This window comes from Balaenoptera acutorostrata, chromosome 14 (assembly GCF_949987535.1).
Source record: "Balaenoptera acutorostrata chromosome 14, mBalAcu1.1, whole genome shotgun sequence".
Taxonomy (NCBI): Eukaryota; Metazoa; Chordata; class Mammalia; order Artiodactyla; family Balaenopteridae; genus Balaenoptera; species Balaenoptera acutorostrata.
In genome coordinates, this window is record NC_080077.1 from 27,825,375 (window position 1) to 27,851,979 (window position 26,605).

At 40.4% G+C, this 26,605-nt stretch overlaps 1 protein-coding gene across 4 annotated transcripts in view; it reads left to right on the forward strand.

Annotated features, from left to right (window-relative positions):
- Positions 1-22,551, forward strand: part of MAP7 (microtubule associated protein 7) — a 165,679-nt gene extending 143,128 nt beyond the window's left edge. For all 4 annotated transcript variants that reach the window (XM_007190921.3, XM_007190919.3, XM_007190920.2 and 1 more), the window contains 10 exons: positions 4,659-4,774; positions 5,114-5,397; positions 7,824-8,046; positions 9,181-9,352; positions 9,598-9,699; positions 10,095-10,145; positions 10,248-10,305; positions 12,777-12,879; positions 16,639-16,862; positions 18,662-22,551. In XM_007190921.3, the coding sequence (XP_007190983.1) occupies positions 4,659-4,774; positions 5,114-5,397; positions 7,824-8,046; positions 9,181-9,352; positions 9,598-9,699; positions 10,095-10,145; positions 10,248-10,305; positions 12,777-12,879; positions 16,639-16,862; positions 18,662-18,672 (1,344 nt within the window). In that variant the 3' untranslated portion in view covers positions 18,673-22,551. The remainder of the gene's footprint in view (positions 1-4,658; positions 4,775-5,113; positions 5,398-7,823; positions 8,047-9,180; positions 9,353-9,597; positions 9,700-10,094; positions 10,146-10,247; positions 10,306-12,776; positions 12,880-16,638; positions 16,863-18,661) is intronic.
- Positions 22,552-26,605: the final 4,054 nt, after the last annotated feature.

The following is a 26,605-nucleotide window of genomic DNA, read 5'->3' on the forward strand; positions in this document are numbered from 1 at the left end:
AATAGTTCAGCAGAACAGTTTTGGCCCCAAACATTGGATACTTATTGGGTAGAGAAAAGCATGTACCAAAGAAAAGAATACCTTGTTATGGATAAAAACAAAAATTAACACTCCAGGAGGGAAGGGTGAGAGCTGATCCTTGACCAACAGATTAAATGAGAGGGATTTGTCATACGATCCAAAACCTATATTTTCTCACCGGTTTTGTTTTTGTCTTTTCAGTGCCTTCTTTCTGTATTTGATCTATTGGCTGCCTTTTCACTTCTTTGCAATTAAATATTTAGGCAAATACCTACTGCCAGAAAACGACTCACAAATCATTTATACTCCAGAGCTGCACTGTGGAATTCAGCTGAGCACTTGAAAATGTGGCAAATGAGACTGACGGATCAAATTTGAAATTTAATTTTCTTTTAAGCAATTTTTAATTGTGACAAAAAACATATAACAAAATATACCATCTTAACTGTTTTTAAGTGTGCAGTTCAGGAGTATTAAAAGTGTATTCACATTGTTGTGCAACCAATCTCTAGAACTTTTTAAATCTTGCAAAACTGAAACTATACCCACTAAACAACAACCTTCCATCCTCCTCCCCCAGCTCCAGGCAACCACCATTTTACTTTCTGTTCCTATGAATTTGACTACATTAGATACCTCATACAAATGAAATCATACAGTATTTGTCTTTTTGTGACTGGCTTATTTCACTTAGCATAATGTCCTTAAGGTCTGTCCTTCCACGTTGTAGCATGTGACAGGATTTCTGTTCTTTTTAAGGCTAGTAATACTCCGTTGTGTGTGTGTGTCTATACATATATATTTCTGTATGTGTATATATACACACACATACATGTATAGACGCACCACATTTTGTTAATCTGTTCATCTGTTGATGGACATTTGAGTTGCTTCTTCCTTTTGGCTGTTGTGAATAGCACTGCTACAAACATGGGTGTGAAGATATCTCTTCAAGATCCTGCCTTCAGTTCTTTTGGATATATACCCAATTGTTGGATCTTATGGTAATTTTATTTTTAATTTTTTGAATAACTGCTATACGGTTTTCCAAAGTGACAATACCCTTTTACTTACATTCAAACCAACAGGGTACAAGGTCTTCCAGTTTTTTCACATCCTCCCCAATACTTGTTTTTTCATTTTGTTTTTTTTTGTTTGTTTTTTAAATAGTAGCCTGATAGGTGTGAGATGATACCTCATTATGGTTTTGATTTGCATTTCTCTAATCATCAGTGATGTTGAGCATCTTTCTGTAAGTTTGTTGGCCATTTGTATATCATCTTTGGAGAAATATCTAATCAAGTCCTTTGCCCATTTTTTAATCTTTAGTTTTTTTAATCTTATTTTTAATTTTTGTTGTTGGAGTTATTTATACATTATGGATATTAATCCCTTATCAGATATATGATTTGCAAATATTTTCTCTCATTCTGTAGGTCGCCTTCTTACTCTGTTGATTATATCCTTTGATGCATAGGAGTTTTTAAGTTTGAAGTCCCATTTGTTTATTTTTGCTTTCATTGCATGTGCTTTTGGTGTCATATCCAAGAAATTATTACCAAATCCAGTATCATGATGCTTCCCATTTTCTTCTGGGAATTTTATAATTTGAAGTCTTACATTTAGGTCTTTAATCATTTTGAGTTCACTTTTGTATATGGTGTAAGGTAAGGGTCCAACTACATTCTTTTGCATGTGGATATCCAGTTTCCCAGCACCATTTGTTGAAAAGACTGTCTTTTCCCCATTGAATGGTGTTGGCACTCTTGTCAAGGATCCTTTGACCATATACACAAGGGTTTATTTCTGGATGCTCTATTCTGTTTCATTGGTCTATATGTCTGTCTTTATGCCAGTACCATACTGTTTTGATTACCATAGATTTGTAATATGTTCTGAAATCAGGGCGTTTGAGACCTCCAACTTTGTTCTTCTTTTTCAAGATTGTTTATTTAGGGTCCCTTGAGGTTCCATATGAGTTTAGGATGGAGTTTTCTGTTTCTGCAAAAAATGATGTTGGCTTTTGATAGGGATTGCATTGATTCTGTAGATTGTTTGGGATAGTATTGACATCTTAGCAATAACAAGCCTTCCATTCTGTGAACTTAAGATGTCTTCCCATTTATTTGTGTCTTGTTTCATCTCTTTCAGCAGTGCCTTCTAGTTTTCACTGTAGAAGTCTCCCACCTCCTTGGTTAAGTTTATTCCTAAGTATTTTATTCTTTTTTTTGATGCTGTTGTAAATGGGATTGTTTTCTTAATTTCCTTTTCAATTTTATTAAATTTTAATTAATTTAGATCTAAATTCAACTGCCTGCTATTGAGCACTTGAAATATGTTTTGTGAGACTAAACTTAACATTTAATTTTAATTAATTTAGGTCTAAATTCAAATAGCCAGATGTGGCTACTGGCTACCATTTTGGACAGTGTAGATGCAGAACATTTCTATCATCACTGTTCTCTTGTACAGTGCTGCCTTTGAATATCTGTTTATATTGTCTCTCTTGTGGGTTATTTGTATTCTAAACCTAACTCTAGTTGTAAAACTAAAAAGTCTTTGTCCTGCTGGTAAGTTGCCTAGACCACTGACATGGGCTTACTGTGTGTGTTCCACCTTAGCCTTGTGGAACGTGTTAACAGGAAAGATTATTGTACAGACCACTGGCTGTTAACTCAGATCAGGATGAGAATCGGGAGCATCTTTACATGTGTGGAACTCAAATAGGTGATTGGGTCCAAGACCAGTGGAAAGACATTTGAAAGAACTAAGAGGGTAAAAGCATCTATCTACCTGCCTGGGAGGGTGTTATGTCAAATATTGAGCATTTTTCCAAACTGCTCCTCCCTGTTCCCCCTACTCCCGAAAGGTGATTAAAGGGAGGTCAGTTCTAAGAAAGAAAGAATTGGTTCAGTGACACTTTAACAAAAAGAAGAGTCTGAGGATTATACACTTTAATGTAGCTTTACTCCCAGATGCCTGTCTTATCAAGGCGTAGATGATGACATTAGTCCCCAAATCCTCCACATCACAAATTACCTTTCCTGACTTATTTTCCCATTCAGGTCTCTCCTTGATCTGACTTTAGCCAAATTAAAATGTTTTGAGAAAAAGAAAGAAAAGCAACTCAAGGTGCTTAACCCCAGCCTCCCTCGGGAAGAGCCCTGTACCTTCCACTCTGGGGACTTGATCTGCCAGAGGCGTAATTGCCATCCTGTACACCTATCAAGAGGGTTCCATATGGTGGCTGCTGTTTCTGCTACCCAAGCACTGCAGCTGTTCTCCAGTACCCTGCCGCCCGCCTTCTACTACCACAGACGGGGACAAAGGGTGGTCATGCAGCTGCAAGTGATATAGAGGTGGCACACACCCTGTGAGGCTCTTTCCTGCCTCATCCTTCATTTGTTTTATTTAGAAATTCTGGGGAGACATTGAGTATTATTTGACACTGAGATGTTTTTCCCCCACCTATAGCCCAGTCCATCAACTAGGATGCTACTAAGGAAACTAGAAGCAATTAGAAGAGATGCTGAAGGGAACAAAAGGGGAGGGAAGAAAGAAGGGGGGTGATGCTTGAGCCAGGCAGAAAAGGAAAGAAAAGAAGGTACACGCCAGCTTATTGGCCCTGAGGCTAGGTGTTGTTCTGCCCCTTCCCTAGCACCCTCAGTCTGCTTTCCTGCAAGGATCCCACAGAGTGAAGGACTGACAGGCATCCACACAGGTGCCTCCAGCCAGCATCTGTTCCCATCCCAGAACACTGTTGGCCGTGCTTCAGATACTTGGAATGAGTACTTTCTCCCTTGCCCTGTGCCTTGTCTTTTCGTTTGTTTTTGTTTGTGTTTTGGTTTGGGGGGTTTTATTGTTTGTTTGGTTGGTTTTGTCTTCGTTGACTTGAGACTATCAGAACACTTCTGGGTTTCCTTTTGCCCATTTCTACCTAGGAAAGGTGTCATCTCTCTGGCTGAATTCCTAGTATGCAGTCATAGGAGGGCTGATGTTTTGGCCCAACCTCAGAGATTTCCATTTCATCCCTAATGAGGAAGACTAAAAACAGCTGAAATTCCTCACCTTGAACCTGACTTTTCCTTCAAGGGCAAGAGGACACTAAGTGAGGAAGGACTTGTTTGTATAACATCAGTATAAAGAAAAAAATGAATTAATGTCTGACATAGCAGACATGTAAATTAAAAAAAATAAACTGAGCTATAGTGTGTTCCAGAGTAAAAAAAAAACTGCTTAAGAATTAAAAGAGATAAAGGTAGGGGGAATAAATTGAAAGTGACCTTTATTTTGACATTTGTGTGGGCTAAACCAGACTGAGAAATTTTGCTCCGGGTAGCTTTAGATACAAAGTATAGGTGCTTTCTAAAAGTGTGTTTTTGTTTTGTTTTTTTACAAATATAAGTCCAGATCACACATCCAGAACCTTCTTATTAGTGTCAGATTGTGTTAATTCAATTATAATGTTCAGTTTTAGCCTAATAAAGGCCTTTTGTTGGGGTGGAATGGATATACATGGCAAAGGCTGGAAATTTTCCCAAAAGCCATTCAATGGATTGCAGCTCCACTGTTGAATACTGTGAATGTGATTGTCCCGCTCATGGAAAAATCTAATTATTGTGTTCCTCTGAACTTAGGGCTATAAAAGAGAGAGGGAGAGAGAAAACATACCCTTCCACCTCACACCCGGCATCCGAAGGGCTCTATCTCCATCTCATCCCAAAGCCAGATCACCAGCTTCCTCCCGACTTTGGTAAGTGAAATGTGAGAGGCTGGCAGGGTTGTTCCATGTTGGAGAATTAAGAGCCTCTGTCCTCTGAAAAGAAACTATTCTCCCCACACTGTTTGGCCTTCACTTGGGGAGTAATATTTTTCCTCAAAGGAAAGAAAAGAGAAACCTGGAATGAGCCTCTAAAGTGAGTACTTCTGCATTTGCCACATAAAAGACACATTCACACAGCTAAATATCTTCATTTCTCTTCCGTATTGGTGTTCCAAGACTATTACATGGTAGAGGTATGGGGAAAGGAAGGTTCTGGCAAGACTGTTCTCATGTGTCCCTTTCTCTTTACTTTGTTTGTTTGTTGCCCAGGCTCCCATCCAAGTCCTTTCCCCATTTGCCTGGCACCCCCAGACCAGCATCCTCCATGCATCCTGGACCAGTCAAACCTGCCCCTGCTCAGGTCCGGCCCCCCTCGCCCGGCAACATCCGCCCCATCAAGAGAGAAGTCAGAGTGGAACCTGAGAGAAAAGACCCTGAGAAGGAACCTCAGAAAGTTGCCAGTGAGCCCTCACTAAAGGGCAGGGCACTTTTGGTGAAGGTAGAAGAAGCCACAGTTGAAGAGGGGACACCTGTCGAACCAGAGGTTGCTCCTGGTAGGAATCCACTGACTCATGGTGGAGTGTGGGTTGCTTGCTGTCTTTATTCACTCTTCCTTTTTCTCCTGCACTGCTTTGACTTAGCTTTTTCTTTCTTTCTTTTTTTCCCTTATTGGGCACTTGGAAATTTTACTCTAAGGCTAATCTGGGGAACTTTTCTTGAATATAATTTTCCTACGTATAAAGAAAGAATCATCCATCCTACAGCCTATTGTCAGAGCCACAGCATATTAATTCAGGTGTGATTTATGAGTCCTTTCATTGGCCGAGTCCAATAATTCGACAAAATGTGGTATTCAGAACACCTGCATCTGAATCATTTTATTATTTATCCTATTGCTGTGTAACAAATTATTCCAAAACTTTGCAGCTTAATAACAACAACAAACAGTTATTATATCACACAGAGTCTTGCGTCAGGAATTTGGGAGCAGCTTAGCTGGGTTGTTAGAGGATGGCTCATGCACAGGGCTGTCGGCAGGTGGCCTTCGTTTCATGACACGTGAACCTCTCCATAGGGCTGTTGGATGTCCTCATAGTCTGTCCGTGCTGCTGGCTTCCTGCAGAGTGAGTGATCTCGGGGAGAGAATCACGAGGAGCACACAGTATCTTTTATGCCCAGTCTCAGAAGTCACACACGCAGAAATCACGATTTCTTTCCTTTTTTTTTTTTTTTTTAATTTATTCATTTATATTTGGCTGCTTTGGGTCTTTGTTGCTGCCTGCGGGCTTCCTCTAGTTGCGGTGAGCAGGGGCTACTCTTCATTGCAGCGCACAGACTTCTCATTGCAGTGGCTTCTCTTGTTGCAGAGCTTGGGCTCTAGGCACGCAGGCTTCAGTAGTTGTGGCGCACGGGCTCAGTAGTTGTGGCTCGCAGGCTCTAGAGCTCAGACTCAGTAGTTGTGCCACAGGGGCTTAGTTGCTCCGCGGCATGTGGGATCCTCCCGGACCAGGGACTGAACCCATGTCCCCTGCATTGGCAGGCAGATTCCCAACCACTGTGCCACCAGGGAAGTCCCAGAAGTCACGATTTCGTTCATACTATTCATTAGAAGCAAGTCACTAGCTTCAGCTCACAATCAAGTTGGGGGGATTAGCCTCCATCTTTTAAAGGGAGGATTTTCAAAGAATTTATGGAAATATTTTTAAACCACATCTATAATGTTTCAAACTGTAGAACCCTGCCCCTACCTCAGACCTATTGAATCAGAATACGTGGTGGATCCAAGGACTCTGAAGGATACTAAGCTCATCTGTTGACTCTTGTGCAGGATTGCCAGATAAAATAGAGTGGCAGTTATCCTGTGTGTACTGGAGTTTGGGGACCACTGGCTTAGCGTATGTGATTGACAGAGGTCAGAATTTTTTCCAAAAGACCCAGTGGATCTCATCTCTACCAGGTTAACCAGATGCTGTTTAGAAGTTTAAAATCACCTGGAACTAGAAATTCAATGTATCTTGTTGAAAATTGTCTTCATTCAAGAGTTTTCTCTTTAAGACTTAATTTGAAGATAGAGGGTGGGGGGCAAAGAAAGAATAGTGACTCAAGACAAATGATAGTATAGTAAGGGAATAGAAGAGTCCAATACCTGTTTGCATGGAAAGAGGGAGAAGAGAAAGGCCAAAAAAGTGTCCTGAGGGCAAAGAAAAATCTGTGGGAGCAGCAAGAGAAATGTAGATCTTGAAAGGAGGGTCTGGAGTGGTCAGGTGCCAGGGATCACACCTCACCATGGTGCCTATGGAGGGGGGGCACCAGCCCCCTAGGTCCTTTTCCTGAATCCAGATAAGGTCAGAGAACTACTCTCATCTTGCATGTTGGCATCAGAACTGGCAGTGGAGACCTGCAGTGTCTAAGGAGCACAGGTGCCGGCTCCCGCAGAGGCTCTTGGCTCCCTCCTCAGACCTGGAGACAGCTCTGCGTAGACATAAGAGACCTCTTCCTTGGTCTCTTCCAGCCTGAGTCCGGGCTTGTGGTATGGACACGGGACATGGTCACAGAAAGGCTTGAGTCCTCTAGTGATGAATAGTCACTAAAGAGAAGGAATTTTTTTTTAACGTAATGAAAGGCAAATGGAAGCTCTCATCTTCTTTTTTCCTGGGGTATAACTTCCCAGAGAACCTAACATGAGGCTCTATACTTAGTACACATTAGATATATGTTGTTAACTGATTTAACTTGTATAAAAATAAGGCTTGGTGACAGAGTGTCAGCTTCGGATGTCTCACTTACACACACGTCTTTTTGTTATCTGTTGCCCGGTTACAGATAGAATACAGTGAAACCGTGAGAACGCGCAGTAATAAACATTCCCTTTTCTTTTATAGCGATGAATTCGAGGCCTGGGGTGCGGGGGATGCTAGTTTTTGTGTTGTTCTTTGGCTTTTGTTTCCAATTGGTTTTCTCTTTGTACTTGTTTGTACAGCTGCTCCGGAGGCAGCCTCAGCGCCAGCCTCCGCTCCAGCCTCCGCTCCAGCCTCCACTCCGGCCCCGTCATCCACTGTGACTGCCAGTGCTTCTCTGAAGACCTCTGCGGGCACCACTGACCCAGAAGAGGCCACGAGGCTGCTAGCTGAGAAGAGGCGGCTGGCCCGAGAGCAGAGGGAGAAGGAGGAAAGGGAGAAGAGGGAGATGGAAGAGCTCGAAAGGTAAAGGAGTGACACTGCTCAGTGACACCCTAGTGACACCTTGGATTAAGTCTTCAGTCAGAGAGAAGAGGTAATAGTAGTGTTGAAGGTGAATCTATTTAGTTGTTTCAGAATTAGTCTCCCCTGGTGTTCCCCTGAGCACTAAGCGACTTTTTTAAGCCACATTTTCTTATTATAATGACAGTACAACAAAATTGATGGAGAAGGGGTTTTTTGTTTTGTTTTCGAAGGAGAAAGGTTTAAAGAAAAAAAATCATCCATATTCTTACCAGATTTCAATAATTGTGTACTTTTTGGGTCACCCTTTGCAGTCTCTGAACAGGGTGTGGGTGTATATACATGCATAAATATATACATACACACATAGATTTGCATAATTGTAACCACAGTAGAGGTACAGTTGTGCAGTCTTAATTTTTTATTTAACATATCTCTCATCTCCACGTTTCCTCATTATCTTTCTAATTATCTTAAAGCTGCATAACAGCTCATGTTTTCTTCCTTCCGGATAGTATTCTTCTCAGAGGGTAGCTGCGTGAGACAGTTAAGTGCCCCATGACTGCCTGCCAGACAGTATGCCAGGGGCAGTTTGCTTAGTTGGCTCCCTTCTGGACCTAATAAGGCTAATGTCAATATAATTGTTCTTCAAATAAGCAGAACTGCCTCTCCGGAAAGGACGGCAGCCCCAGTGCTGGGCCGCCATCTTGGACATGCCCTACCCTTGGTCCCAGCAGGGAGCTTACATGGCCCACCTTGTCCCTGTACTGAAACAGAACATTATAACCTTTATTTACTTACAGAGATTTGGCGGGGAGCGTTAAATTCGTTACTAAAAAGTCACATTATTGGATTAAACAAATCTCAGCCTTTATGGTTATACTGCAGATCTTTTTTTTAAAAAAAAAAAAACAAGCTCTCCTCAGAATATGAGTGGATACGTTCTGCTTCTGTTTCCCACGAGGCAACAGGAGGCTGGGAAGGGGAGAAGGAGGGAGAGAGGGTGGCTTCACATGTATCAGTGGATGCTGTTGGCCAGACCTCCCAACAGACTGTTCTCGCGGTAACCACAGACTCGCCCGAGCCTTGCCAAGGAAGTCCCCTCACGTATCTTTGTCTTGTTTTGTCTTTTTCCAGACAAAAGCGAGAAGAATTGGCCCAAAGGGTGGCTGAAGAGAGAACCCGCCGAGAGGAGGAGGCCCGCCAGCTGGAAGCTCAGCAAGCCAGGGAGAGGGAAGAGCAGCTGCGGCGGCAGGAGGAGGGGCGGGTCCGGCGCGAGCGGGAGGAGATGGAGCGCATCCAGAAACAGGTAGGTGGGTGGGGGGGTCCGGGCCCCGCCCGGGAAGCAGGGCGGTGCAGCCCTGGCTCAAGATGGGGCAAGGGGCAGCCCAGATGAGAAGAGGAAGCTGTTGAGCGTGTGGTTGGGAGTGCTCGTGTCTCCCCCGTGCGCGCTCGTGGTCCTCGCGTTCTCCGTCCTCGGGCGCCCCGGGACTTTGGCGCAGCGGGCAAAGCCAGACTGTGTGTTAAGAAGCACATGCCGACTTCCGTTTTCAGAAAGAAGAAGAAGCTCGTGTTCGGGAAGAAGCAGAGAGGGTCCGGCAGGAACGGGAGAAGCATTTCCAGAGAGAAGAGCAGGAGCGCCTGGAGAGGAAGAAGGTAGTTGCATCCGCCCCCGCAGCCTGGCGCCCACCCTGCTCTGATGCTGCCTAGATTGAAGGCGGCTCCAGACCAAGAGACTAGCTCACTGCCATCAGAAAACAAAAGTGTCCTGCCCATTCCAGGTTAACTAAAGTAGCTCTCAGTATTAATGTTCTCCTCCAAAGAAATCGCTCTTGGTGTTTCAGGCTTCACCAAAAACAGTTGCTTCCAATTCATGCGGCTTAAGCCAGTTTCAACTTCTTTGAGTAACTCCAGTTAAGACAAAGACAATTATATTTTCCCAAAGTAATAGACATGTTTCAATGCCCTGCTATTTGCTTAGTCAGTGAAATGCGCCAGGCTAGCTTTCTTTCCATATCTGATCTGTTTGCTTAATTCTGCCTTTTTTGTAGCGACTTGAGGAGATAATGAAAAGAACCAGAAGAACAGAAGCTTCAGATAAGGTATTGAGATGGCCTTTTTAAAAACTGTTCTTAATGGCTTTTTTTTTTTTACTTTCATTTGTAATTTTAACATTAAAAAGTCTTTTTTTTTTTCTTTGTTAGAAAACGGTTGATCAGAGAAATGGAGATATAACCAAGGGAGCGCTCATTAGAGGAGCAGGTATTTATTTCAGTGAACTCAAATCAATTCAAATATAGAATTTTTTAATTTATTCTATGGAGGTCAAGATAAACATTGATTTAAAATAAAAATACTCATTGACTCACAGAAGCTTAGGTGTTTCTCATCTAGTCCACAAATAATCCCCTTTATCTAAAAATCTCTAGCATTTCTAGCAGATTTTTTTCACATTTGTTTATATTCTAATGGAGTATTTAATATCTTAAGTCATTTTATATCATATACATGTCTCTGTATACATCTATGTGTGTGTATGCCTCTATAGATATGTATACACACATATATGTGTATATACACACACGATTAGAAGAATTTTCTTTGAGTTTATAAAATTAAATTTCATTTGTCATTTACTATCTGCTAAAGGAATCTGTGTTTATATTTGCTATTAAGGACATTAAATTTAAACATTTTGACAACTTGTACTTATGGCATTTCTCAGGAAAGGATTTAAATGTTATTTCTTTTAGTTCTCACTTCAGAATAGAGTTAAAATTTGAAATTTGTTGAAATTTCATTAGAAAGTTGTTCATATGCCATAGGCTTTGGACAAAGATGATTAATTTCTTGGTGATTTTAAACCAAATTTGGTGTATATAAAAGTAAAATTTATCTTAGTGTTTTAGTACTCAGACTCAACTAATATTTATTAAATGCCTTCTTTGTGTCAGATACATCTGCATACATTTTCTTGTTTAATTTCCATTGCAGGCCTGTGAGATAGGAGATGCTTTATCTTGGAGTCAGCAGGCATTTTCAGAAAACTTTTGTGTGCCAGGCCCTTTTGTAGGTGCTAGGATTCAGTGTGAACAGGTCAGCCGAGGTCCCTACCCACAAGGAGAACTCAGGTTGAGTGACAGGCCCAGCTCGCACAGCTGGAGTCCAAATCACCAGCTTGTAATTTGGCTCCTTCCATGATTCCACGTGGTCTTCATGATTGTACATACAGGTGGTTGGTCGATAATTCATTATTCAGTCTTCCTCTTTCCTCATCTGCAGTATCAATATGAAAAGAAAGGGCCAGAGATACCTCCGTTTCTTTTACTGTTTATTATAGACCGGAGTAAAGATCAAATGAAATGATTTATGTGAAAGAACATTCTCTGTTCTGGGGTTTTCAAATGTAAAATATGGGTATTTGGGGATTTGGTTTTACTTCCGTAGAGGCTATCCGAGTTCCTCTGTGTCATAATCCCTTCAGTGTGGGGCTTTTCATTCTCTTTTAAAGATGCCCTAATTATATTTGTTTGGAGAATAGCCTAACGGTTGCATGTTAACCCCACTGCATTTGTAACAGGTTGCCTCCAAGAATGTTGTAATACATGTAGGCTTAAAGCAGGCCTGGCACCCAGTAAGTCATCAGAATGAGCATTTTAGGATGTAAATTGCACCAACCCAGGATTATTTGAGGAGCTAATGCTGTAGTTTGTACATGGCCAGGCTCCTGTTGGTTTTTTGTTTTTCCATCTGTCTTCTTCCTGCTATTCCCCTATCAATTCTTTCGATTATTCTTTGTACTTCAATTCGAGAATGAACAATGGCCAGAAGGAAGGTGAAACTTGTCAGTCATCACACCTGTGTTTATCAACTCTCATAATAAATTTGGTTTGAGTTAATAGTGCTAAAACGAGGCCTGAGGATTATCTAACACATGTTCCTCTTCTCCTGGTCCCACATTTGGTTGAGGACTGAATGGTACCACCAGTGCTCCAAAGAGAATTCTAGGCTGGGCAGGCAGGTGAGTTTGCAGACCTATCAGAAGTCTTCTCAGAAGATTCCTATTACCAGCTTTGCAAATTTTGGCAGCTTGTAAGTTATTAGTCTCTTCTTAAGACTTTACGTAAACCTGGCCCAGATTTTAAAGTCAGTCATCAATATTGTTTGCTCACGCTAGACTCCAGTGGGGAATATTGAATGACTAGGTAGCACAGTTAGGTACAATTCACTGGCCTTCCGTGCATGAAATCCCCACCATTCTTAAGTGGGACTAAAACTGAGTTTTCCAAAGTATTTTTAATCACTTAGGGTATTTCATGGTGATTTGCTCCAAATATTTCAGTAATAATTTGTTCAGCATCGGCCTGACCAGATCAACTTACTGTTATCTTCATCAATTGCTTTGGTTTCAGTATTACATACTTTTTTGTCCAAAGCCAATTTGGTGCAAGCAAAAATAATCACAGCACTGATTTCCACCCTTACAATGTGCTGGGCAGTGTTCTAAGTACTTTGCATGTGTTAATACATTTAATTCTCACAGTAGCCTATGAGTTAGGTACTATTACTATCCATGAGGAAACTGAGGCACAGAGCGTTTGTGGCTTGCCCAGGGTCACACAGCTGGTAAGTAGCAGAGCCAGGACATAAATCCAGGCATTCTGGCTCCTGGGGTTTAGGTTTGATAGTAGAGTTGTAGTAACCCTTTGTTCCATCTTCTTTGCCATGTCCAGCGGTGTCTGCACTTCCAAATATGACAAACTCTCCAGGACAAGGAGAACCAGTAGCCAGCCCCCATGTGGTTACCTCACCCCAATCAGAAGTGACTGTGGAGAGGTGAGTTAGACAACTGCGGCCTTTCTTACTGATGCACATTAGAGCAAAGCACGACTGTTTTTGCCCCACCAATCCCACCAGAATTTTCTGGGGCCAGACAGAATTTGAGTTTTAACATGAAGATTTATTTAGGTTCATTAATGTTTGGTAGAGCTAGTAATTCTGTAATCTGAGAAAAGGAAAATGTCTTTTTTTCTTGAATCTCTAAATATGATGGTGAGGTTTTTGTGTGGCTATTAAAAAAAATTACAGGGAATAATTTGTTACTTTCCTTTGTATGTATTTGGCATGATCCTGGACCATCTTCACACCCTTTGATGATATACAGCAGCTGTATTTTCACTGTATATAATATTATAGTGAGTCTCAGGTTTGTTCCTTAGTAAAAGTAATTTAGATGCCAATATTTCTTTTACTAGTAGTAGAGCTTCTTATTGAGGAAACAAATGGTTGCTAACAATAGTTAAGAAGTGTGGGTTAAAGAAAGATTGCTTTTCTGTTCCTTTGCATTTATACTGACAGCATTGTAAGATTGCTCTCAAAAATGAAAATTAAGGGTAGTCATAGCCTGTGCCTAAAAATCCAGTCATAGAGAACTTGTAGAAATATTTATAATAATGTTCAAATTTTTCAGCTGCAACTTTTTAATTATCAGAATTTACTGAATTATGAGTTCTGTGTCTAATGCCAGAGTCTTTGCTACCATAAGAGAATTGAAGCTCCTCAAATTAACTTTTTTAATAGATAGAAAAATGTCTTTTAAGATCTAAGATCTTTTTTTCTTCCAGTTTTACTGAGATATAATTGACATGCAGCACTGTATAAGCTTAAGGTATATGGCATAATGATTTGATATACATAAATTTTTTTCTTAATCTAAAAACACGTACTGTACAACATTTTGTATTGTTGGAAGCCATGAGAAGACAAGTTGTCCTAAGATAGACATCCTAAGATGTCTGTAAGTCATAAGGTATCTATGTATAACTTTCTGGGACAGTAAAAATTTTTTAAATTTGCCCATTTCCTACAAGAGATTTTAATAAGCGTTTGATTATGTTCAATAAATTTATTGTCATAATTACCTAAGAGATATATTAAGTGATATTTCATTTTTTTAGTTATAGTTTGATTTTCAAATAATATACTCATTTCCAACTACTATAATTTATGGCATTTAATTCACTGATGTCAGAGATTTTTAGAAAAGGATAAAAAGTACCACAGAGAACCCCATTATTATAACGAGGGATAGGTTTTTTAAGCCACTGATAATCCTCTCTGAGGAGTAAAATTAGCTTATACTTTAGCTGACTCTCTTCCGTGGTAAAATCAAGTGATTAATCATTGTATAAGAACCTGAAACATATCTTCAAGAGTCTTGCATCCAACTTCAGCCTCCAGAGAGCAGCCAAAGAAGGGGAATTCAAAAGCCGGTACTTGTATCTTAAGAGGACACACAGATCCATAAACCCTAACCCCAGCAACTTCAGCTGCAGTTTTACAGTTTCTGCTGGTCAGTGTCCTCTGAACATTTAATAATTGGTCATCCAAAGCATAGGGCATGATTATTCCTCTAATTGCTAACAAGTAAGAATGGGTGGGGTGGTTGGGTAAGAGTGGGAGGGGAAAATGAGGTCAGCTGTTGATTCAGGCCTGGGGTTGGCATTGCCATTACAACTTGTCAGCACACACAGGCCTGGAAGGTGACAGGAGTTGACGTGGTCAAGGAACAAGGGCTTTGAAGATGCATTTCTTTTGCCAAAACTTCTACTTAAAAATCTCTCTGGGATGAGAACCAAAACTCTTGCCCTGATTACAGAAAGCCCATTGGTACTGGGAAAGAGCAGGAGAATGGGCGTGGCAGTGCAAGCACTAAACGGCAGGTATTAGGAGGGGGTGTGTGCGCGAGTGCACGCGCGCTAATGTAGGCTACTGTGATGCTGGGCCTCTTCTCCCCTCCTTAGTGAAATAGCAGAAACGCACCATTATAGTCTGAATCTGTATAATATTTTTATGTTCTCTTCCACGGCACTTTTACAAATAATATTTTCAACATACCCTGCAATACCTTGTGAAGCACTTAGGTCAGGCGTCTTTATTTCTTTTCTAGAAGAAAGGATTTAATAATTAACAAAAAATACCATAATACCCAAATCAGAAATGTTTTAGAATATGTTCCACAAAGTCAATGTATCTCACTGACTGGGGAAAGTAAACTGTTTCCTCAATAGGGAAAAAAAAAGCAAAGATTCCTAAAAAAAAAAAAAAAAAAAAAAAAAAAAAAAAAAGAACAATGGAAAGATTAGATGTCTACTAGCTTAATTTTCACCATTTGGGAAGGAGATGGAAAAAGACTAACTTACTAAAGTTCAAGTTGTTGACATTACTGACAATAGAGACCTGACTTTCTGATCTCGTCCATAGATCTCTGTCTACAGATAAACATTGGTTATGATGAGTGTGTATTAGAAGTTAAAACCATCACAATTTTTGTTTCACATTTTTAGTTTTATTAATATTTTCCATTTGAAAATTTTAACTCTAGAATTTTGTCAAATAGGGTCATTTTTTATACATGAGCCACTGAACAAATTATGAAGTTTGCAAATATGTTTACTGCTGCAGTCAGATCAAGTGAACAATAAAATTAATCTAGCGTTCATTTGGTGCACAGGCATTGTTTTGCTGCATTGTAAAGCATAATAATGAACATATAACCTAACAGCCTGCCTATTTGGTTATGGAGTGTGTAAAGGGAGTGAAAAACCTAAGAGAGGGACTTCCCTGGTGGTGCAGTGGTTAAGAATCTGCCTGCCAACGCAGGGGACACGGGTTCGATCCCTGGTTCGGGAAGATCCCACATGCCGTGGAACAATTAAGCCCGTGTGCCACAACTCCCGAGCCCACGAGCCACAACTACTGAGCCTGTGTGCCACAACTACTGAAGCCTGTGCGCCTAGAGCCTGCGCATCGCAACGAAGAATAACCCCCGCTCATCGCAACTAGAGAAAGCCCGTGCACAGCAACGAACACCCAACGCAGCCAAAAAAAAAAAAAAAAAACCCTAAGAGAAACTATAGGTAGAAACTAAGAATTTGTTGGCCAGTTAAATGTATCTCAAAAATCCAAGATATTAAGCATGAATTAATAAGAATCAAGGTGGGGTCAGAGGCAGATTTAAGGGGCAAAGATGAGAAGGTTGGTCTTCAACAATTTACCTATAAAATTATGCACATGTTTTAGAAAGCTGGAGACATCCAGGAAGGGCTGGAATTTGAATAGCTGGGACTATAAAAAATAGCATTATGAGAAAAACATAGGACCAGAGATCACACATTCAATCTGGACTGTCTCCCAGTAGTTGTGTGACTTGTGCAAATTATGCCCCTCTATAATCCCCTCATCTTTGAAGTAAAGATCCTAATAAGGGCTATTCTTTATAAGACAAAGAGATATAAAATGCCTGCAGTAGACAGGCATGTTAAATATATGTAGAACTGTTGATGATGAGGATCTATTCTAATTGATAAATTGGTCCATTTGATTAGTTTTAGTTTAAAAAGCTGTTTTTTTAAATAAGAATTTAAAGTACAAATATGTCAGAATTCACCATTTTTGTTAGTAATGATGAGGTCAATCATTCTAACATTTCGACTGTAAGATTATAAAAGTATTTATTATAAAACAGTTTGTCCTAAAAATGTTTTCCAGTTTTAATACTAACTCCTTTTGATTTTGATTTTTCAAACTCCCTAGTACTCCCAATTTGGAAAAACAACCAAATGAAAATGGAATATCAGTTCAGAATGAAAATTTTGAAGAAATTATAAATTTACCCGTTGGATCTAAACCACCCAGATTAGATGTCACCAACAGCGAGAGTCCAGACATTCCTTTGAATCCTATTTTGGCCTTTGGTGATGAAGGGACACTTGGGCCCCTGCCTCAGGTAGATGGTGTTCAAACACAACAGACAGCAGGTAAGCTTGCCTCGAACTCCCTTCAGTAATCATCAGAAATATGTGACACCCAAGAGGGAATGAACCTTCTGCTGTGTGACTGTGGCACACTTTGTCCTTCAAGGGACCAAATAAGCCACGTGGAAGAGATTGTGCATGGGTCATTAGAAGTTGAATTTTGAGTTGGGTTGGGCAACTTCTAGGGCCCCTCTTGTTCTCCCACTCAGTGTAGAAATTCGGTCCGCAGCACCCACTGGGTATCCATGGGCCTCTCCTCATGGAGCGGCACTCATTGCCCAGTGGCAGTGCTTCATATTGCGTGCCCAGAACACGCTTCATATTAAGACAAACAACCGTAACTGAGTGGCCATTGAACCTAGTTCTGTCCACTAGAGAAAAGGTTTGTTTGGTTTCTATTCCATCTTTCTCAGCTCTTCAGATATTTTAAGACTGCCAACATGTTCTCCCACCATTTTTCTCTCGTTTGGGTTTAGCAACCTGGGATAATATACTATTGTCCTTTTTAAATGTAGTAAGATAGTTACAATTTAAGGTAATGCGACTAATATTCCAGACTAGGAGCGTACTGAGCCCAAGGGCCTTCCATCCCTTGTTGAGTGACCGTAGCTGTTGAAACTGCAAGTGACTTTCTTATACCCTGTCTCTGAAACTCACACTTAACCTGAAGTCACTGTGCAAAAAGAACAATAGCTTTACAGGACCCAGAGAAATAACAACATAAAAAAATTACCAACGCAGTGCTCATAGTAACTCAACAGCACAGTCCCGTCATTGTCAAGAACAAGTGGGATAATCCAGCTCCATCTCTTTTCAAACCTCTTTGATTTCTATCAGCTTCTCTCCCAGCACCTCACTTTCATGTATTGACCAGCATCTTTTTATACTGTTATGAAGAGAGCCAAGCAAATTCAGGATGTTTATAGATGAGTCGGTAAAGCATTATTTGTGGTCAAATTGTTTTGTCATTTAGATTCCATCTGTGCACTTTTAACATATTTCCCACTTTAAAACTGGTTGGAAAAGCCAACTTTGAACCTCCTATCCAAATGAAGCTAGTCTTTTTTCCTTCTCTAATATACTGACCTGGGGAGTGTAACTTCCCTTTAGTGATCTACTTTTCTAGATTGTAAAAGGAAGAAGGTCCAGCTGTCAATGGAAGCTATAAAGCCTGACATTCTGACTCTTAAGCCTTTGAGAACAATCTGATTACCTGTGTGTTGGTGGAAACATTCCTGGTGCAGCTTCCTGCTTTGTCATGTCACAGATTCAGAGAGATGGAAGGAACATTCAGATGACTTCCTGCTTCATTCACCAGGCTTTAAATCACCTTTTGATGTACCTGTCATTTCATTCTCACTCTTCCATACCTTATCTAGGAACATAGTCCATTGTCTGTGATATTAAGTGGTGTTAGGGTTCTTTTGTGGTCATGACTACTTATCAACCAACATTTATTTAACCTCCAACATATGGTTGGAACCCGAAGTATCAGGTACTGAGGATTCAAGACAAATGAATGTAAAGTCCGTATTCTCAAAGAAAAGTACAGTTGACTTACGCAGTTTGGAAAAGGAAATGATATATAGTCTAAGTTAAAGAAAAGGACATGTTTTCCTGCTAGTGGTAGAATTCACTTACATATAAGACCACGGATCCTGATAAAATTGCCTATTCTTATATAAGACAATGTATATAAAAGCATGGTAAAATTTTAGGAATGTAAGATATTACTGTAGTATTCTTTAAGATTTTAGATAGATGTCATATTAATCTGTTCTTTTTTCTGTCTCCTAATATAGAAGTTATATGAGCATTTCTTCTGAAGAACCAAAGCAGAAATTTAATAAGAATTTCTACAATTAATGGAATTCCTTCCATGCTACAAAGGAGCATCTCCCCTTCCTCCAGTTTTCTAAAGATTTCTTGACCATCATTTTGAAAAGACTTTATTAAAACCAGCTAAAGACAATAGACTGGATAGCTTTTCTAATAATTTTCGCCAATAGAGAAAAAGAAATCCTCCCTTGTTCTTCAGTACTTTAAAATGGCTTTTTCCAGTGTGCTCCTTCTTAGGAAATCAGTATTTTTCTGCATTCTCTAAAAGATGAGAGCATTTGGCTGTAAAAGAAATGGGCCGAGTAGGCATGATTTTTCACATAGATATTTTGGACTTTAAAAGCTAACATGTAAAATTGGCACAAAAATTTTTACCTTTTACAGTGTAATACTTGAAATATGAGTACCTCTTGGTTCAACAAGTAGAGTGAATAGGAGAGATGTTTAAATGAAGCCTGTTTGTTTAAATATTATTTAATAGAGCGAAGAGCTCTATTTGTAGAGGCAGATTACCAGGTTCTTGTAAATGCAGCTTGTACATGGACATTCTGCAAACCCCACTGTCCCGTTCTTCTTGCATCTCCTTTTGCAAAACATACTCAACAATTTTAAAATGTGAAAAAAAAAAACATTATTTTTTCAGAGCAAGAAAATAATTTACTGTCCTCTTAAATAATGTATTTATAAAGTTTTTTCAGATAAACTAATCAAATAAATTAGAACAATGTGACAACATTGCAGAATTTGATTTATGAGATGCATTCCTTATGTTACCATGAGAGAATGTTGTTGATGATTCAGGGCTATTTCTGAAGTCTGTTTATTGCTGCTGTCCCCAGTGATGATGGGACTTACCTTTGCCTTACCTGATCACAAATTATTTGGAGGTGGGGGAGAATAAAGATTTAATATTTCTTTAAATAAAAAAGAGAATTTGGTTTTGCTCGTTTAAGAGCAATGAAAAAATGATGGCATGTGGACTGCGTTTGGCACCCAGGACACTGCAGGATGAGACCTTCATGAAGGTCCTTGTTCTGCGGGGCACCCATCAGCTTTCACCCTTCATCCTTCTTCGCTTTCGCTGCTGAGCTTGGCTGTACAGACTTGCACTTTCATTTGATCATATAAATTCAATTTTATTTTACCATTTGAGAGACTACTAATAACTAAATACTGAAGGAGAGAGAACACTGAGGGAACGCATTTTTTTATTATGGAGTGTTTAAAAAAGGTAAACTTCTGCCCCTAGAATGTGTTTTTATTAAAAGTGGGATTGATTAGATTGAATGAGGGGCTGTTCATTTATTGGACCATTTCCTTAAAATCCAAGCATACCGTCTTTAGTAACAGCTGTAATTTGTTAAAAACATTAATTTGGGGTTTTTCCCTATTCTCAGTTGTCCATGTACACATAGTCATATTAAAAGAAAAATCTGTTCAACCAAATTGTTTTTTTTTTTTAATCGACCTAGCATGAAACACCAAATAAAATGTGTTTAACATATTTTTACTTTTAGGTTTCTCATATGTTATAACTTCACTTAGGTTGATTCTTGAGTTTTCAAATTGTTCTTCATTTAACCTCAACCAGCTTCCTCTGAACAGGCATACAGAATAGGTTGATTTCAAATTTAGAGCAGGAGTTCTGTTTTGGCTAGGTTTTCCTTTTTTCATTTATATTTAACTTAAGCAATCATTAGCAAACTGAATGCCTCTACGTAATCAAGTTTTAATTAGAAGTGGTAGAAAATTGTTAACTCTGTTTTGTTAACTACACTGCCAGAGGATGACCTTGACCTTTACAATGGCTAGAATGCTTTCTGTCCAGCCCTTGAAGATCAGTATTCACCTGCTGATCTTAAAGAGATCCTCAGTAGGCACTACATTAAAGGAAGGTCTCAGGGATCAAATATGACCCTCTCCACGGAATGAGGGTGCATGGGCTTTTAGTTTCCTTTTCCACAACATTGCAGTCTGTTTTAGGCCAATTTAATCACCAGTCACAAGTTCATTTGGTAGATACCTTCCAGTAAAAGCTGGCAGCTAAGGCTATATGTTTCCTCCTGCATAACATCACTACCTGGTGGTATATTATGATAAAAGCAAATCTAAAACAGAGTTTTAAGGGGAGAATGAGGGAATAAGGAGGCTGAGGAGGCTCTCAGTAGAGCCAGAGAGGTGAAAAACTACAGAAAGCTGGAAGAGAGGCGCTGGTCCATGAGAAACTCATCTGGGTTTGTTGTCTTATCAAAGTTGGGCTCCTACCGTCTTGCAGAGGGTGGGAGATGGGGCCCTGTCTTCAGGTGTTGGCTGGAACAGTGTTTCTCATCCCTGCCTTTGCTCATGCTGTTCCCTCTGCTAATAATACTCTCCACTTCATATGAATGTTTGGAGGATTCCATGAGGTCTAGCATATAAAGATCTTAGCACCATGCTTAACCCATAGTAAGCATTCCGTATTTATTAACTAAATAAAAAGACTCATCCTTCAATATTCAGCTTGTGTTTCTCCCTCCAAGAAACCTACTTTCCTCCCAGAGTCTCACTCTAGGTTAGGTTCCCTTCCTCTTTTCTAATGCTAACTCTCTGAATATGCCTCTATCATTGTGCTTGCCACAATCTATTACATTTATATTCATGATTCTCTCCCCCACTAGACTGAATCCTTGAGGGGGAAGACTTTTATTCATCTTTGTACAGTATTCCCAAATGTCCAGTGTGGTAGCTGGTACCCATTAGGAACTTAGCAATGTTAATTGTTATAATGGATGGATGCTTGCACGCATGCATGAAATCCTCATCTTGACTTTTTGACAGCTTTTGAATTATTGATTAGCCCTTTATTCTTGAATATCCTTTCTCCAGTGGATTTTGTATCAAATCAGAGGTCAGTTGCAGACAACAGAAACCACCACAGTATTTTCAGCAGAGGGGGATTTAAACACTGTTAAAATTGTTGGAAGGACTGAAGAGCATGCTCTAGACTGGGATGACTCCCGGATCACAGCAGATAGGACCCACTAGGAGAGCTACTACCTCTCCCACTCAGGAAGATGAGAATTCAGGAAGCCACCCCTGGAACCACTGAACATATTGCCTTTGCTGAGATCCAGAGATCAGGAAGCCACCACAACTGAACTTTCTCCTAGAGCCACACAAGCAAAACATGGATTCCCAGGCCTTTGCCTCTCGTCCCTCGGGAAGCTGATGCGGGAATGCTGAACACTGGCCAGGAAGGGCAGAGGGAGCCAACAGTCCCATGACCTTCTTGCCAGCAGAAGCAGCCCCAAAGTGCTATCTACATCTTTCAAGCCTCACTCACATCACCCGATTCTCAGAACCTGCATCACATCCAGACCCTCTGGTTGCAAGGAAACCTGGGAAATGTAGTTTTCAGTCTTAACACTGCAGAAAGACATCCTAGACTCATGGTGGATTGGATGTTAAGACAGCCCCCAGAGATGAATGGATAAAGAAGATGTGGCACATATATACAATGGAATATTACTCGGCCATAAAAAGGAACGAAACTTGAGTTATTTGTAGTGAGGTGGATGGACCTAGAGTCTGTCATACAGAGTGAAGTTAAGTCAGAAAGAGAAAAACAAATACCGTATGCTAACACATATATATGGAATCTAAAAAAAAGAAAGAAAGAAAATGGTCAGAAGAACCTAGGGGCAAGACGGGAATAAAGATGCAGACCTACTAGAGAATGGACTTGAGGATACGAGGAGGGGGAAGGGTAAGCTGGGACAAAGTGAGAGAGTGGCCTGGACATATATACACTACCAAACATAAAATAGATAGCTAGTGGGAAGCAGCCGCATAGCACAGGGAGATCAGCTCGGTGCTTTGTGACCACCTAGAGGGGTGGGATAGGGAGGGTGGGAGGGAGGGAGACGTAAGAGGGAAGAGATGTGGGGATATATGTATATGTATAACTGATTCACTTTGTTATAAAGCAGAAACTGACACACCATTGTAAAGCAATTATACTCCAATAAAGATGTTAAAAAAAAAAAAAAGACAGCCCCCAGGATCCTCCACAGCTCCTGTGGCCCTGCCGCTGTCCTGGCCCTCCTCAGCCCCAACTCTATCCTCTTCACTGAGTCTTCCTTTTCTTCCCAGCACCCCACCCAATATGATTTTACCCTTATGTTGTCCTATGTCCACTATTTCTTGCTAAATGCTGGCCACTTCTTTTGAAATAAAGTCTACCTTTACGGTCCCACTCTCATCATCTTCATTTCTACTCCGATCACATTCATATCTAACGCATGGACCATGCTCAAAAGCTTTTGTTTCCTCATAGCTGTCAGCTGATGAAGGTTTTTTTTGTTTTTGGGGGTTTTTTGGCTGCGCCACGCAGCTTACAGGATCTTAGTTCCCCGAACAGGGATTGAATCCAGACCCACAGCTGTGAAAGCGCTGAGTCCTAACCACTGGACCGCCAGGAAATTCCCTGAAGGTCTTTAAAAGGCAATTCATCAACCAATTTTGACTCAAAGTAGATGATTACTCCAGATCAGAAAAAGATGACATAACATCTAACACAATTTTCCCTTTATGTTCAACAGAGACCAAGAAAGTCAGGTATGAATAGTCAGGTTTTTTGTTTGTTTGTTTTTGTTTTTAATTAATTAATTTATTTATTTATTTTTGGCTGTGTTGGGTCTTCGTTTCCGCGCGAGGGCTTTCTCCAGTTGCGGCGAGCGGGGGCCACTCTTCATCGCGGTGCGCGGGCCTCTCACCATCACGGCCTCTCCTGTTGCGGAGCACAGGCTCCAGACGCGCAGGCTCAGTAGTTGTGGCTCACGGGCCCAGTTGCTCCATGGCATGTGGGATCCTCCCAGACCAGGCCTCGAACCCGTGTCCCCCGCATTGGCAGGCAGACTCTCAACCACTGCACCACCAGGGAAGCCCAATAGTCAGGTTTTTATGTGCTAAGTACAGTTTCTTTCTCTCATATGGAGATATGAGTAATAAAAATGTTTTTACGATTTGTCTTATCTCTAAGCTTTAATGAATTTTGAAGCTTATTGGTAATTATCTTTCCAAAATTGTATCCTGGCCTAGAAAGTTAGAGAAAATTTCCTATATTAAGTAGAAAATACAATTATAGTTAAAATAGCTCTCATTCATTGTGTATTTACTATGTGCTCATCACTGTGTTAACGGCTATTATACTTTAGCTCCTTTAACTCCTTTAATCCTCACAGCACACTCTTGAGGTTGATACTATTATCCTCTGAGACTTAGAGAGGTAAAGAATTCTTTGAAAATTACACAGCTGATGAGTACACTGCCAGGACTAGAGCCCAGGTCTGCTTCCAGGGCCCAAGTTCACAACCACTGCTCCATCTATGATGTGACCTTGAAAATGAGTTCATTGAAATCAATGTGCTCTGTATGTGAAGGGAATTACTGCTTGAGTAAACTCTCAAGAGGGGAAAAAAAGGAAGATGCATCTTCTTTATCATTGATTAAACAGAGATTGACAAATAAGTAAATATATTTGGAGATAATTGGAGTAAGGTTCTTCATTTTCAGAATAGTTACAAATATGGAAACCCAGTGGTGTTGAACTAGATTTGGAGGTATTGATGTGAATGCATAGTATCTAAGATAAATAGATAGATAGATGAGATTTCTGTACATATATATGTATATGCATATATTTATTTCTTAGCTCTGCCTACTGAGAGGACCTAGTAGCAATGACAATCTATTAGCAATGATCACATCTAGGGCCTAGATATTGGTTACTAAATATCATCTTCCACTAAAAGGAAAGAGGGGTCTTTAAAGAAATGGCTGCTTGCAGGGCAAGGGCAGGGAAAGTACAAGATGAGTTTGATATATCTTATGCCCCATAAAGTGGGCAAGTGCCTTAAGAATTATGGGAACATGTCAAAAGGATACAGGACCCAGTTTGAAAGGCCTTCCACTGGCCAAATCTAGGACAACTTGAGCATCAAAATAATAATGATAGTCATAGATTGTGACCCATTAAATAAAAGAGAAACTAATGAGGCCATACTGATTAAAAATACAAGAAAAAACTGTAACTCACAGTCAAATTTCAGGTAATAAAGATAGAAAGAATATGGAATCTTAAAATCATCAAATTGCAATTATAATAATAATTGATTCAGGCAATAATCATCAATGAATACCACAAACAGTGGGTAGAAATTTGATGAGGAACAGCATACGTATATAGTCTTAAAGTATCTTTCCACAAAATACCTAATATTATTCATTTAAAAAGTAAAAAAATACTTATTAACGTTAAAGTAGAGAAACCTGTCAAATATCACCGTAAGTGATAAACATCAACATTAGTCCAACTCATGGGCCAGAACCATATATGTATCCTCATATGATACACTGAGGAAACACGGCATTTCGATATACCTGCCCAAAATGCATAACCTAAATTTAATGATGCTGAAACATCAGACGATCCCAAAATAAAGAGCATTTGACAAAGTAACAGGCCTGTACTCTTCAAAATGTTAAGGCCATGAGGGATAAGGAAAGACAGAAACATTTCCAGATCTAAGGACACTAGAGAGAAAACCTGAGAACTAAATGCAACATATACTCCTTGACTAGCTGCTTTGTCTAAAGAAGACAACATTGGAACAACAGCCAAAACAAATGGGAGGGGGGGTCTGTGAAATAACTGGTGGTGAGTATCAACGTTAATTTCCAGACTGTACTGTCATCAGGTGGGGGAGTACTCTTGTTAGAAATTACAAACTGAAGTATTAAAGGGTAATAGGGAGCAGGTCTGTAAACCTCAAATAGCTTAGAGGGGAAATATACGTCACATACATATAATAGGCATTTTATATACGTGTGTGGGTGTGTATCTGTGTGTGCTTATGTACGTATAGAGATCCAGTGATGAGGCAAATGTAGAAAGTTAACTGGGGAATCTCCATGAAGGGTATATGGGCATTCTTTGTGTTGTTTCTGTAATTTTTCTAGAATTTGAAATTATTCCAAATGAAAAATGTTTAAATATATGTACATAACTTTGGGATGATCTCTGTTCCTTCTGCCTGACATTAGCACAGAAAATATGATAACTGTAACCTAGCTTAAGGATCTCATTCACGGCTGTGCCGTGAACCAGCACTACGACCGCGAGGTGAGTCAAGGAGTAACAGTGGCTTCTATCTATTGAAGTCTTACTCTACGTGGAGACAGTGCCCAAACCACCTTATACATAGTACACATCTTCCCGACAAAGCCCAGAGGCTTGGGGGCCTCAGCACCTCGCCCAGGCCCACCCAGCTGAAAGGGGCAGGGGCAGGCTCTGAATTCGGGCCTGCCTCGTGCACAGCTCAGGCTACGGCCGCTCTGCTACCCTAGTTTATAAAAAGACAAAGTCGCACTAAATGCCTGCTAAACTTCTTTTTAGCCCTGAGATACTATAAGGCACATTTCCAGGTTTCTTTTTTGGAGATTGTGATTCTTTTGGTGTGGTGGTGAGGGTGTCCTGGGTGACTCTTAGAATGAGACTTGCTGGGGTCATGTGTGTGTGATGGCTCGGCCAGGGCTAATTTGTTTGAGGTGACATCTGGACCCTTAGCTTGGTGTTTTCTCTTGACCTGCATGTAGGTGACCAGTATCCCCCTCTCAGCCGTCCTTTGCTGCACAGCACACTTCTGGAGCTAAAACATCAGAGCTGCTCTCTATGAGAAAATCAGGTCGTGTCCATGATTTACGTGCAGTGACCACACATCCTGGTTTGCTGAAACAGTCCTCATTTAGCCTGCTCTCCTGGGATAGGTACTATGAGCTCCCCTTTTTTCTCTTCCAAGGGTCTCTGTTTGGACACAGGTCCTATCATCAGGCTGCTGAAGCCCTCCTGCCTGGTCTGGCTGTCAGAG